This window comes from Centroberyx gerrardi, chromosome 9 (assembly GCF_048128805.1).
Source record: "Centroberyx gerrardi isolate f3 chromosome 9, fCenGer3.hap1.cur.20231027, whole genome shotgun sequence".
NCBI classification, from domain to species: Eukaryota; Metazoa; Chordata; class Actinopteri; order Beryciformes; family Berycidae; genus Centroberyx; species Centroberyx gerrardi.
This window is the reverse complement of record NC_136005.1, coordinates 30,687,003-30,702,032: the sequence shown is the minus strand read 5'-3', so window position 1 is coordinate 30,702,032 and position 15,030 is coordinate 30,687,003. Positions and strand designations below refer to the sequence as shown.

The window sequence follows — 15,030 nt, the reverse complement described above, 5'->3', positions numbered from 1 at the left end:
TAAGCAAAGAGGTCATACGTCAGTTGAGTAGATCATCTGCGCATCTTTGATTAAACTACAGCGGTGCTCCGTCGCACTCTTGTTGACACTGATGACGTAGAAGGCAGAGGACACGGGACAGGAAGAGGCGCAGAGCAAAAAGAAACAAGATGGCTGGTTCGGATCACGGGCTGAAAAGGCTCGTTTGGCAAAGTAAGTTGGTTCTGCTGGTGGTATAATTGTTTTCCCGTTTAAAACAGCGTGTTTCAGTGCGTCGCTCAGAGTTTTGTAGCTCTTCGTCGTGTATTCAGACCTGTTTTCCTGCTTTGTGTGCTTTGAATCACGGGATGACAGAAGTTTCACTCCACTATTTTCTGCGGCGGAAGTTTGCAAACTAAAACCTCCTTGACGCAGACTGGGGAAATGCTAGCTAGCTACAGAGGAACCAGGCGGCACTTGGGCTAGCAGCTAGTTAGCGCTATTATTTATTCTAACTGACACCAGCACAACCTGCTACTTGTTGTACTGTTGGCAGGAGCAGCTGGAGTGAAGTCACTTTCCATCGCCTGAAGCCCCACCTCATTGTCTGCTAGCTAACACAAGCACACCACAAGCCTAACGTTAACTACTAGATAGAAAACTAACCATTAGACGCCTGTCAACCCTGCCTTGACTTACACGCTCCTATTGGAGTTCATAGTGAAGCAGAAAAGTTTAGCCAGAGCGTGAGTTAAGTGTAGTTAAGTGTCTTAACTACTGAGCTAGTACACACAGTACTGTACACAGCAGCTAATCAGCCACAGCTACACCTCTGGATATGGCTGGGATGGCATGCAAGTACTTCCATTCTGCACACTGTTGTGAACCAAGCTGCCCAATGTCATCTGTAATTGAATGATTTTGCTCTGGGTTGATTAATGCTTTTCATGACATTTTCTCTCTTTCGTAGAACTAAAAGAAACGATCATTGCTGATTGCAGAAAATCTGAAGTATGGAAGGTAGGACTCAATACTAACTCCTACGATTGCAATTGAAAATATGGACATTCTCCTCATTCACGTCTCCTTATCTGATTGATTCCACTTATGTATCAGGTTAGAAGGGTAATTTCCCACCCTGGGATCCAAAGTGATGAAAATACAACCCTACACTTGTCACGTCCCCAGAAGTAGACCTGCAACCTATTAAGTGAAAGGCACCTCTGTGTGATATATCAAGTGACCACTATCCACTTGTCTTCTTCACAGATCTTGATTCTGGACCCCTTCACCACCAAGCTCCTCTCATCATGCTGCAAAATGTCCGATCTGATGTCAGAGGGAATAACAAGTAGGCAGCAGCGTTGTTTGATAATGACATTAGCCGCCTTTCCACAGCAGAGCAAGAATCATGCTTACAAAGCAGGATCAAGAGTACTGTTTGAAACAAAATCACTATTGTTGGTGACAGTGTACGAAGAGGATTGCAGACATGTTGGTTTTGGGCAAATAGAGTGGTATGAGTAATGAATCTCAGATGACAAAGCATTTTGAAAACAGTGTATAGCAGTTGTGTTGAAATGAACATCTTTTCTTTAAGTTGTGGAGGACCTGTTCAGAAGCAGAGAGCCTGTTCCAGAAATGAAGGCCATCTACTTCATGTCACCTAATGCAAAGGTATGATATATATTAGAGTTTTCATTTTTCTGTGAATTCAAAAGTTATTTTGTCAAACAGCGCTTTGATATCTTACATTTTCTTATAGTGTGTGGATGCCTTCATTGCTGACTTCAAGCTGAAACCCAAGTATAAAGCAGCATATATTTATTTCACCGACTGTAAGTAAATTCTAAATCGCCATTTGAATTTACGAAGATAACACAGTAACTTAGTAATTCAGCAAGGATGGACTAGAAAGTAAATTATTTTTTGTGTCAATGGTCTGGGGGAGCTAGCATGATAGAAAGAGCTATTAATTGGCATGACAGAATTATTGTTGTGATGATTTTTTTTGTTTGACAGTTTATATGCAAACTAAGACCTTTTTGTTCCCACAGACTGCTCTGATGATCTGTTCAACAATATGAAGCTGTACTGTGCCAAGCACATACGCGTCTGTAAGGAAATAAGCATGTCCTTTTTGCCACAAGAGGCACAAGTAAGTGTATGTTCTGTAGTAATGATCCATTTCCCCTTTTATCCCGGCTGTGTGATTACTTGCTAAGTGAGGAATCATTCACTTTTGCCAAATGTTTTCATAGACCATCGTTATTGTTTAACCAAACAGTTTTATTAAATACATATTTATTAGGTGTATCTGCCAAGGTCTTGTTTCTAACAGTGAAGTAGCGTAGACTGAGATTCTTGGATGGAGAGATCTGCAGTGTTCTGACAGCGCCTCTGAAGGGCGTTGGCCGCTTTAAACTGTATGTTATGTAATAGTGCTACAAGCCATATGTTCTGACTTCCTAACTGAAACTCTGGATAACCTAACACTGGATACTCCGTATTTTGAAAAAGAAAAAAGCCTGAGGATTCCCTCTATTTTGAGGTTTTATAACACTCAGAATAAAATGAAATTGACGTTGATCGATTGAATTCTAGAGAGGAAAAACATGTATGAGGGAATAAAAACAGAAATAATAATATATAGGTAAAATAACCTAGGATTTCAGTAGGCAAGTAGACAATGACTTGAGCGCACACAAGGAAAAAAAAAAGAAATAGAATAGAAATGATCATAGTAGAATAAGTTGTTTACATTGTGACTATGCTCATCTTGTTAACATGACTTCTGTGGTATTGTCTTGACATGCATGAGTCACTTCAAAACGAAGCACTATCCCTTTATCCCTTTCCTTCTGACTACTGTATTGTTTTCCCATTCCCATGAGCTGTTTTATTATTTGGCTACATGTAATCACAGTGATTCATAAAAGATGATTTATTCTGTTGTTTGCTGGAGAAGAATATCAGCTAAATCCCTTAAAATGTTAATATGTAGATATGTCGTTGAGTCCAAATAGTTCTTTAACGCCAGTGGCTTGAATCCACTCCTTTTCAGGTGTTCACATGTGATAATCCGGGGGCTTTCCAGAGCATCTACAGTCCCCACAGTCAGGACAAAAGGAAGACACTGGAGACTCTTGCAGACCAGCTTGTCACGCTCTGTGCCACGCTGGATGAGTACCCAGGGGTCAGATACAAGAAGTAAGCCGGAGACGATTTGCTTTCTCAGCTTACAGCACTCCTTAGCCCCCAAGCAGACGGAGACCTTTTTATGAGAAGAGCTTTTTGCGGAGACCATAAGAGGTGTTATCTAACTGTGATGGAAAATGGAGGCTCAGTGTCTTTATTTCTCATGGCTGACGAGTACAGTTTCACATCATAATTCCCTTACTCGGCCCTTCCAAACATTGAAAATCTATACTTTAGCCAAATACATTAGACTGGGTTGATTTTACAAAAATCAAGATGTAAGGCATGTTTCTCAATTTGAGTGTTGCAAAACACCATGAAAGTCACTTTGATTTCTGACATGTTACGTGTTCTATGCAAGTGTTCTAATTCCAAATACCCTATTTCTGTCTAGCATCTGCCTAATATCCTATACCAATATTTGTGTCAGTGCACCCCTACTATGAATTACCTTTACTCTCTGATAACTCGTGGCTAACCCTGTATCATTATTAGGGAAAGCAACATGGAGAATGCCAAGTCCCTGGCAGAGATGGTGGACAACAAGCTGGCCAGACACTACGAGCTAGATGACAGTGGCAAGAAAAAGGTGAGGCACCTGTCTCTCGAAGAAAGTTGACGGAACAAACAAGGTTGCAGCGCTTGAAGCATATCCATTGATCTACCACAGCCAAAGTTTTAAATTCTGCCAATGTCACTGTATGCTGGTGACCACTGGTTTTATGTAATATGCAGTTTTCTTATATTTTTCTTTTCTCTTCTCATCTGTTATATTTTACCCACCACACACACACACACACACCAGGGAAAGACTCAGGCCCAGCTGCTGATAGTGGAGAGAGGCTTCGACCCCGTCAGCCCCATCCTGCATGAGCTGACCTACCAGGCCATGGCCTACGACCTCATCGCTATCCAGAACGACACCTACAAGTAATACAAGCTATCTGTACTGTATCTCTTGCTGTTTGTCCATGCTCATATGGCAGACAAGCTGTTATTGATTGAAATTCAAACAATGCCATTCTAGCTGAAACCAACCATCGGTTTGCTTTTGTGGTCAGGTACAAGTCTAAAGACGGCTCGGAGAAGGAGGCCTTGCTGAACGAGGAAGACATGCTCTGGGTTAAACTGAGGCACATGCACATCGCTGAGGTCACAGAGTAAGTGTCACAGATCTGAGGTGGGGGTTTATTTTTAGTTCTGGCTCAGTTCTACATTAAGGTTGAGAATGTTCTGAGAATTGTTTGATGCATCTAAACAGAAAGCATACCATTCAGCAAATATTAGCATATGCACCTAATTTAGTTGAGCTTGCCTCTATCCCTTCTTTGAAAAAATACTTTCTACTTCTACGTGTTTAGTTGCTACATACTAAAACATGAATAAAATGTTCTACAACTATCATGTATGTATCAAAGATGTGACTTTTCATGATTTTTCAGAATTTTAGCATCTTGGACAGCTCCATTTCTTGTCTTCTTCATTCTTACCCTAACCCCTAATTCTTTTTTCCATGTTTTTTTTTAAAACAATAGACAATTCCCCAAGCTGGTGAAGGAAATAGCTGCTAACAAGAAACAGTCAGATGGAAAGGTACAGTACAAAGCTTTTTTCTTATATACTTTCCTGACCTCTTGAGCTTGAATTTCATCCCTTATTGCTATATGGAACCAACATTTTGAGGCAGTATAGATAAGCAATTTTGCCAACAATAATGACTTTATTGATTTCCTAATCCATATTTGTTTTCATTAGTTAACATTCATTTCTACAATATACCGTCTGACTAGAACAGGTGGTATTTTTTGCGTTGTGGTGTGCTTTTATGAATCGCATTCACAATATGTAAATAATCAAAAGGGGTGGAAGTATGGGGAAAACGGTAACGCTACGATATTTCACGTTTATGAATGAGAAAACACCCTGCCGTGACGGTATCTTCCCCTAATGTCACGCTAACCTGCCGGTAAGTTTTAAGAATGAGCCCCTAGGTGCTTCAGTCAACTCTTGATTGCTTGCATTCCTTCATTATTTGAATGATTTAATGATCATTTCATTTTTTCCAGATCACGATTAGCGGTTTATCACAACTGATGAAGATGATGCCCTCAGTCCGTAAACATGTGACTCAGGTACGCAGTACCAGGTGATCATTAAAATCATGATGAGTGTGGTTTCTCAGAGGCCTTGTAATAACACAGGATCAAATGTGCTCTTGGTTTAAGGACTAATATAACACTAATATTACTTACTACTATAATAATAATAGTGAAAGTGATCATTATGGTGATTGTTATGTTGTGGTTGGGTGCGGTGCCTCCAAGGCCTAGTATCAGGTGGAGCAGCCATAGAGCATCATCTCTATGGCAGCAAGACAGAATGGAAAATCACCATCTCTGGCCTCTATTACAACTAGCTTAGTCATTCTTCAGGGAAATCATTTTAAATCTCCATTAACAAATATACCAACTTAGTTAGATTAGTATATTAAACACTATTAGCCAATTGAGTTCAGAAATTGAGGTTTTTCTAGCCCATTGCTGGTACAATTTTTTTCCTAATCCACTAGTTGCTTGGTTCTTTTTCTGTCCCAAGCACTTTCTTATCAGGCTACTTGTTTTATTGAAGATAGGTGAATATTCTGCAGACACAGGAATGATTTCTGAGTGTCTTGCCAATGTTACTTTTGCCCTTTCAGTTGTGCTATATTGTCTGATTGTCATGTTGATTCAGAAATTTTAGCTTGTTCTGCTGTTGCAGCTATTGTACAGTAAGTGCTGTAAGGCTTTGCTGAATCTTCAAAATGTAAACAGCCTTCTCGGCCTCAGCAAATGCCAGATTGTCTTCCCCAGCCAGAATTTGACTAGTTGTCTGATGGAGCTGGTGTGGAGATGGCAGCTAAATGACCCCACCGGGCTCATGGCCAAAATCCTTATCTGCCATCCCTGGAGTGGAATCCATGTCTGTGGGTTTACCATGATTTGTTGAGTTAATCCCTCTCTTCTGTCGAGGTTTGATATTACTAACACGTTGCTCTATTCAGATTGTTCTGCTGAGCTCTGTCTCTCTGTCTGAACCCTAGAAAACAGTTCATCTGAATTTGACTGAGGACTGCATGAACCATTTCCAGAAGAATGTGGAGAAACTCTGCAAAGCTGAACAGGTCTGTCTACACTTTATGATCTATTACAGTGGAACAAGTGCCAAACCCATGTACCACTTACCCCTGCACGAGCAAGTCAATGGGCAGCAGGGAGGGTGTAGTAATGTCTTTCTTTTGGAAGGGTCGAGTTGTCCCCTGGGAAGTCCCCATGATGTGCTGAAGTGTTGAGCAAGACATTGAATCCCTACGAGCTCTAGGGCTGCTGTTTTGTAGCTGAGCTTGACCTCTGACCTCTCTGTGGAGGGGGGCTCTTGCTGCTTATTTATAAGGCATCATCCAAACTGGCCCCATAGAGGCTCTGTTAGAAGTAACGGCAAAGGTTCAAGCCTATGACGTATGCTGCTGTGCAGGACCTGGCGGTGGGCTTGGACGTGGACGGGGTGAAGGTGAAGGACCCCATGAGGACGCTGCTGCCTGTGCTGCTCCACCCGTACAGCACCCACGACAAGATCAGGGCCGTGCTGCTCTACATCTTCAGCCTCAATGGTAGGCCTCTTCCCATCTTCAGCATGCTGGTCTGCTTTGACTGTCCATTCACTGGCATTCTGTAAAGTAGGCCACAGCTTTTCAGCCCCTTTCCTCTGGGATGTTTTCAGAGTACAGCCTATCAGACTTTTTCTTAAAGTCGAGATGAAACGGCATTTCGAGAGTATCTAACTTCCGTATCGTGACGTATTTCCGAGTGAAACAGGAAAGACAGGCGGGACATAACGTTGGGAGGAATTTGATTTGAACGTTGAAAAGTGGGTGTGCTGTTGCTAGCTAGCTAACTAATGAATCTTAGCCTCTTAGCTCTGTGCGCTAAAAGTTGAAGATTGATTGATGGGTGGATGTCATGATATTATTGGTTGAAATTAGTTACGGGCATGCTTACGTAAGCACACGGCATATTTTGTTTTACAGGAAGAAAACATGATTGAATTTTGATATAAGAATACAATGAAATTGATTTTTGGTATTTTTTTTGGCATATATTGTTAAATAGGTGCACAGTATGACCGGGGATGTGATCTAAAAGGGTTAAAAAGGCATTTTTCATTTCATCTCGTCTTTAAGGGAACAGCCAACATTTGAATTACACTTGCTTGGTGGAATTCAATGAGGTGACCATTGCATAGGATTTAAACTGTTCAAAGAAACAACCACAAACAACAAATTTTCACATTATTGTTTGTGTTTGGGTGTCTGCATGTGTTGTGAATAGGAACCACAGAGGAGAACTTAAGCAAACTCATCCAGCATGTAAAGATCGAGGATGAGCGGGAGTTTATCCTGAACTGGAAAGACCTGGGGGTCCCTATCATATCAACGGTACTGGGGGAAAACATGATTGTTTTGATATTTATAATGTTCATAGTCAGTCAGTTGTCATTTCAGCTATAGGCACGACTTTGATCTTGGTCACCGCTTTCTCGTACTTCTATTCCTAGGCCAGTTTGTTCTCCCGCAAGCCGAGCAGACGGGATCGCTCCCATGAGGAGACGTACAACCTCTCCAGGTGGACTCCTGTCATCAAAGACGTGATGGAGGTCAGTGGGAGGAGGCTACCAATTCATTATCCTGTATTATGCAGGCTAACACTCTGAGAGGAAGCCTTGTTTGGAAGTCTTTGTTACCCCAAGTGCCTATCGCTCACATCTCTAGGTCACAGAAAGATGAAACTGTCAGTCAGCCGGCGACAGCTTTACCAGATTGTACTTTGGGGGCCATTTTGCATTTTGTGTTAGGAGTTGTTATATAGTCCACCATTACATCGCACAACACCTAACACTAAGGATCAGCTGTAGAATTACATTACTTGGCGTGGAACAGGATTGTTGAGTTCATGTGGTTGCCACAGAAAACTGCAGTGACTAAAATTAACCAATGAGTCTGGATAGAGTAAAAGTCTATATTTGGGGTAACAGACAACCCATGATTGGGAGCGATGACAGAAATAGGGAGGCAGGGTGGCTGGCAGGAGAGGTGTAGCTATAGCCTTCTATATAAAAATAAACATTACTTCCTGGAAATAAATGTCGCTAAAGAATGATCAGTCAAAACTCTGGATTTGTATTTTATGCCTTTGTACCATAACAGGAGGCTCTGGGAACTACGGAAGCGTTGATGGATTAAGTGCCATAACTCCAGATGAAAGGATTTGGGTGCAGCTAGGAAGCAACGGTGTTAAGTGGGTTTAGATTAGGATGTAGGATAGAGTTGAGAAAGAAAAGAGGTTCCGGCGATGACGAGGATTCATTCAAATCTCAACGCATAGCTCGATCTAGGTCACTATGCTATCCTGACCTTCTGAATGGCGTCCGTGAGAAAAAATGATGAATGAGGCTGAAAACGCCACAAAGGGAGGTTATCAGATTCAGGTCATCTGATAGCTAGTATCAGATATGTGTGTGTTATTCTGTGCTGTGCTGCGTTATCCCATGGTACAAGGCCGCGTTACAGCTTCTATAAGGTGTGATGTTGCAACACTTGAACCTTGTGTGTGTTGATCCGTGGGGCTAAGCCATTAACATCATGTCTAACTTGTTTGAAGGCTTTGGAAGTAGTGTTTCAACAAGGTCCCTCTACACTACTCCTCAGATGTATTTTTTATTGTATGACGTTATGTATTCCACATGATAGGTTTATAAGAGTAAGCTGAGATTAAGCTCTGTGTTTAAAACACAGATAGTATGCCTTTTCGAGGCCTGGGCAGTAAAACAAGGCATATTACGCACACAGCGTCCTGATTTACCTTCTCACCTTTTCTTTTGACAAAGTTCGCTTATGGCTATTTCTTTTGAGTCATGTAAGTTTATAGGGGACATAAAATATCAGTTCTGAGAGGATATTTTATTTAAACCTCTGCTGTTGAGTCCACTTCTCAGAAAACGATTAGGAACCGAGAGAGACAGAGTTACCCAGATGCCCTTTGGCTGTGAAAGTTCAAATTCTAGTCGGTTCAATTCAGGTACTCTCCAATTCACTGTGTCTCAGCTTTCTAAAACCATGGCACACCTGCTCGCAAAGTATCAGTAAATTTCATGTTAAGTCTGGTATGGTCACATAGGCTGGTGACAATTGGTGATTTCACTACATTTGGAAGAAGCCGATGCAATATTTATTTATTGCGAAGTACTGGACAGCAGGTTGTTTTCACATCCCCTGCTGCATCTTGTAGTCACTAGAAGTATCCTTGTGGTCAGCCAATCATGGGTTCTGCTTTCTCCGTAGTTAAGCAATATAAGTTTCCCAACTTTCCCAACCGAATCCACATATATTATTGCTGCAGCAGTCTAGACTTGTGTGCAAGTAGTCTACTTCCCAAAGCTTAAAAGAGCAAAGACTCAAATCTCAGACATTATCAAGCAGCATTTTGTGGGTCACCTTGGTTAATGACAAATAAGAGATTGGCCTGATTTTGCCCTGAGTGATTGTGTTTTTTCCAGAGAAATTTTGATTTAAAATGTTTGTTTTGTGACAATGAAATACATCTCATTTGGGTATAAAAGGTCAAACGTGATGACTCCTCAAACTCTGCTTCAAATCCAGTTGACAGTGAAGAACCTCCAGAAAGTGTCTCTTGATGACATTTCAGCCAATGAATTGGGGCAAAGTCAAATAACCGTATCGCTAGGAAAAACAGGAAACGTCAAGAGAAGCATATGAATTCAAACGTTCCATGTGATTTGTTTTGTCCAGGATGCCGTGGAGAACAAGCTGGACCCCAGGGAATGGCCGCACCAGTCTGAATGTCCCGCAGCCTGGAATGGCTCCGGGGCCGTCAGGTGGGTTTTAACACGCCAGAACTGGATCAAGTGATATTTTGCAGATAATAACATCACATTTCCTTTTACCAGCAGGATAGAGATTACAGTATCAGGACACGTTTGATACTGTTCGTAAGGTGCCAGTACTGAACTGACTCTCACATACTGTCCTGTTGATTCTCTGAACTTTCTGGCGCTCTTTGCGTCGTCTCATGTGGCAAACCCCATCCATCTGGCACCTAACGAGGCTAAAACCACTGAAAGTATCTGCAAATTCTTTTCTCTTCTTTTCATGTCTTCCAAAGAAACTGCAAGACAAAATCTACCCATGTCCGTATCGAACATACAAGCTCCCACTCACAAAAACACACACACACCCACACCATAACAATGAGTGATCTCCCTCCAGCGCTGAATTTGAGCTACTACGTCCACATCCAGACCCATTAATCCAGTGTGTGTGTTGGTGTCAAGTGTGGTGATTTCGAAGTTTGTTGAACATGTTTTTGAGTTTCCTTGCTTCTGGCTCTTTGACGATACAATCTCCTGCAAGCAAAATAACACCATGACATACTTTGGGGTTTCTGTTGATTCCAAGCAAATGCTAAAATATGCCAAACAGAAAGCAACTCACAGGAGTTACAGGACAGCCATCAAAATAAACACTGGCCCACTACTGACTTTGTTTACATAGTGATTTATCTGACTAAAGGCATTTTGTTCATGCTGGCATTCATTGTCTGAGCTTCTGATTCAAAGGCTGATACAAAGGAGATTATGTGACAGCTAAACATGAATTTGACATGTCATTGAGTATGTTTCCATGGGTAATAGTTACACATTGGAGTAAAATAGCTCTTCAAGTACATATATAACAGTACCCCAAATTGAGTGCTCTTAAATTGTGTAATTTACTCTGGGTATTGAGGTCAGGAGACTCCATCACAGTTCGCCTTCCAGCCACACTCACACTGGCTTCCACTAACCACTGGGTGTGTTAGTGTGCATGTGTAAGCTGACAATAACTGTCCCATATTATTTTATTGAGTCAGGCACACAAGCTGACCGCTCAGCTAGTCACTGATGTGAAAGCCCAGAAACAATGTGTTCGTTTTGAACAGTTTGTTTTCATCCATTACAGGTGATGATGAGTCACCTCTGTGGCTGCCTTGTTTTTCTGTCGAGTCCCAACGTCAGAACACCATCCGGCTACAATGAGTCATTTTTAAAATATTTCCTGGTGCTCCCTTTCAAATAAGCTCAAAAGGGTGCCCCCCCCCCACCTCTCCAAACATTAGATAGTAGTTGAATCATCCAAAAACTATATCTCACCCCCATTGCCTGATTCATTTTCCTCATAATTAGTCATCGTCCTCTGACACTAAGCTATCTTAGATGAAAAATGATAGAAACGTTTATTTTTTCTTGGTGGAGTAAGCCCAACACTGCTATAGACAGTGGAGACAACGAAATACTCAAAAGTTGATATGACTAATATCATGATAAGCTAATAAAAATTCAGTACATTTTAAGATATGCTTCACCATCAGAGGGTCAAATCAATTGTTGTGACTGTGGGATTATTGTTGTGGTTTGGATGGGAATATAGTGCTGTGGACGAGTGTCTACCCCACAGCCTCTCAATGGGATCGTGACTTTGCAGTTTCTTTCCAGGAATTCAGTTTTTTCAGACACGCGGTTCCTGCTTTTTCCTTTCTTTCCATTTTGTCTGTCTCATCGTTCTTCTGTTTTTCCATCCCTCTGCTCTGCTCCGCAGTGCACGTCAGAAGCACAAGGCCAGCGCTCAGGACGAACGCCGGAGCGGCTCGCGCCTCATCATCTTCGTCATCGGCGGGCTCAGCCACTCTGAGATGCGCTGCGCGTACCAGGTCACCCAGGCAGTCAAGTCCTGCGAAGTCATCATAGGTGGGCATTAGTAGAGTATACGCAGATATAAGGCTTACATCCGCCTTGGCAACAGAGATGAGTTCTGGAATCTAATAGTGGCTTTGAGGCAGTGTTACAGACATGAATCCAGTTGGTCGACCCACTGAACTGTCGGCTAACAAATCACTGCCCATTTTCCTTCCTGGTGCTTTACTCCCCCTGCTGGAGCTAAACGGTAATGTAAAAGGGGTTTGATTACTAGGGCTTAATGATACAGTGGATTGAGCGATTGCTTTTGCTTTGATTCCAGGGTCATCCCACATCGTGACCCCCACCAGCCTCCTGGACGACATCAAGGCCCTGAGCAAAGGCCCCATGGAGACTTTTACTATAGAGGAGAGGAGCAACGCCTGACGAGCCCGACCCTCCCCAAACACCCCACCCCCCCCACCCCCCACGCCTGCCTCCATCTCATATCACTCAGTGCACTCAACTTCCAGGATGGAATGGAAGACCGAAGGGAATTAAACTTATACTCATCTCTTTTTGTCTTGATACTCTTTTTCAACCCTGGCGCACATTTTTGCAGCAGGGCTGAGGACAGTTCACTTTCAACTCAAGTCAGTTCAGGAAGCTGATTTTCTTCTTCATGGTCATACCCACCTTATTAAGACATAAATGGAAGTGAATGTCTTTGCATTAGCAGGTTAATCGCAGTTTCTATGCATATTCATATATTACAAGTTAATTGACCCCACCCTGCGGATCATTTTCTGCCCTACGAGGAGCATTTCTTTTTATCATTCTGTCTAACCTGCCTATCGGTGTTCGTTTTAGTCCTCACAAATATGATGTTACATGTTGGAAGACCTCTGAGAAATGCTCAGAGACAGAATGGGAGGGGGAAAGTAGCGCTAAGCTAATGTATATACTGTATGTAAGCACTGAATCCCCGCTACGCCATCTTCACTTTCCTCTGTCGCCACTGTTTATATACTATTCACATATAATTCTGAAGAGTGTTTTTAACATAGAGTATTTACTGTTTTTCTTGCATTGAACAACTGATGAATAAATGGATGAAGTGGTTCAATTTTGTCACTTGTAAAACTGAATGTTGCTGTGCTTTGCAGGTGTTTGTTAGATAGCTGCAACATCAGATACACTTCAGTATCTGTGCTTTTTTTATTTGCAGTAAGACGTTTAACTTCAACCAAAACCAGAATCCAGTCAATCAGAACTCTGTATTCGCACCATGAGCAGCTACACACTAAGAATTCCGGGCCTGTGGTTGGACGATACGCATGCCTGTCCGGGTGTATGCATGTGTGTGAGGATGAATAGTTTGCTGAAAGAATTATGGTAAAAAACACTTAATCAGATTGTCCCATCGGAACAACAGCAACTCGATATTCTCCACTAGCACAGAGTCAACCAGGCCCCTCCGTGAATAGAGGAGGAGGCTGAGCGCTCAATAGACAAAGCAACAGGAGCAGCCAGTGTGAGGACAGAGAATATTATGATCGCTCCATGGGATAGAGGTGTCCAATGAACAAGCTGCGCTCATACCTGCTGGACAGACAATGGGGGAGCCTCCTCTCACTGAGGATATTGTGAGGCTTCTGTAATGTTATATATCAAATCTGCCCTACTTTTCGCACTCTCAAGGTAATAGTTCCACAGCATTTTTTTTTATACAGCTGGTGGAGTGTTAGCTGCATTTTCAAAAGACTGTACACACAGTATAGGGGCATTGTGTTTTTTAAGTGTCGGGCGGTATATGTAGGTTAATGGAATGTTTGTCAAGCTTATGTAAGAAACCACTCAGGTCTCTGGTTAGTTCACATATGAGTTCCTATTTCTCTTAAACTGTTCTAACTCCAATTAGTGCAGTGATTCCATGGGAATAGAAGAACAGGATGGGGAAGGTCTAAAGCATAATTCATGACAGATTACTGATCACTGGTTTATAATAGCGTTGACCGAGACTCATTGCACAGATGTGTTAAAATCTATTGTAATCTATTGGAATGATTGTCATTCTGTGTTATTTCAGATGCCTGGAAAATCTGTTTATGACCATCTTTAGGTTCAGGCCCGACTCCTGATCCGGTGGAAAAGTTTAATAGGAATAACTCAAAATCATCTAAGGGAAATTCTCCCTTACTTATTAACAGATATTAGGCCACAGTGTCTCTGTTTGATTGGTGCCATTACCTGCATTCTCACCCAGCAGTGGATAACCAGCAGTATCTAGTGGTGAGAGTGTAAAACTACTAGCCCATCAAAATGTCAGAGAGAACCAGGCATTAGAACATTTCACTGATTTTACCGACTTCAACCACAGCATTGGTGTATTTACATCCACTGAATTCAATTATATTTACACAGTATTCGCATGTTCCTGAGACTGAATCTCAATGATTAATACGGTAATAATTTTATTTGTGTGTGTATTCATTTTATAGGATGTAAACTCAATCAAGGTGTCTCAACCAATGTTTATTGTGATTAAAATGTGCATTAATCAAATTATTATTGTGTTCACTTCCACAGAGCAGGGCCAAGATATGTTAAGTGCAGCAGTGTCACTTACAGGGAAAGTGTCAGGTGACATATGAACACACACACACACACACACACACACACACACACACACACACACACACACACACACACAGGTCGTCCTGCTCCATTGGTCCTACAGAGGTGCACTTACACTCAACAAGGATAATCTTGCTCTCTAACAATGACCTACTCTCCATTTCCAGTCCTATTTATATTTCATTCTAGCCTTCAAGCTGCACTCTAGGCTGCACTCATGTCACAGACCTCCCAAACAGAGGGTTTTGTCCCATGCACCCATATGCAACATTTTTTTGTTGATTTAGAGTTTGATGTTATGTCCACACTGTACATGGGGAGATAATGTTGTTGAGATTGAAACCTATGGTAAGAATAGTCATTCTTGTACACTCTGCAATTGGGATGATTTCCCAGAGAATTAAATTATGGTGAAATTAAACTCCTCGTTTTGCTGGGGACCCTCTGGAGCCTCCTCAAGGACCCCTGGAG

The 15,030-nt window shown here is 41.9% G+C and overlaps 1 protein-coding gene across 2 annotated transcripts; it reads left to right on the top strand.

Moving 5' to 3' along the window:
* The first annotated feature begins 119 nt into the window (after window positions 1–119).
* Window positions 120–13,048, top strand: stxbp3 (syntaxin binding protein 3). Of its 2 annotated transcripts, XM_071904039.2 has the most exons (19): window positions 120–192; window positions 929–978; window positions 1,228–1,309; window positions 1,559–1,635; window positions 1,724–1,796; window positions 2,016–2,116; window positions 3,023–3,168; window positions 3,652–3,745; window positions 3,962–4,086; window positions 4,218–4,316; window positions 4,692–4,749; window positions 5,223–5,288; window positions 6,239–6,319; window positions 6,670–6,805; window positions 7,524–7,630; window positions 7,750–7,848; window positions 10,001–10,086; window positions 11,846–11,994; window positions 12,266–13,048. In XM_071904039.2, exons 1-19 carry the CDS (start codon window positions 150–152, stop codon window positions 12,367–12,369), a joined length of 1,776 nt encoding a protein of 591 aa, XP_071760140.1. In that variant the 5' UTR covers window positions 120–149; the 3' UTR covers window positions 12,370–13,048. The 2 variants fall into 2 exon arrangements, 1 of the variants encoding a protein (XP_071760140.1); XR_011784809.2 differs by lacking the exons at window positions 11,846–11,994; window positions 12,266–13,048 and adding an exon at window positions 10,213–10,713 and having other exon boundaries at window positions 10,001–10,174.
* Window positions 13,049–15,030: the final 1,982 nt, after the last annotated feature.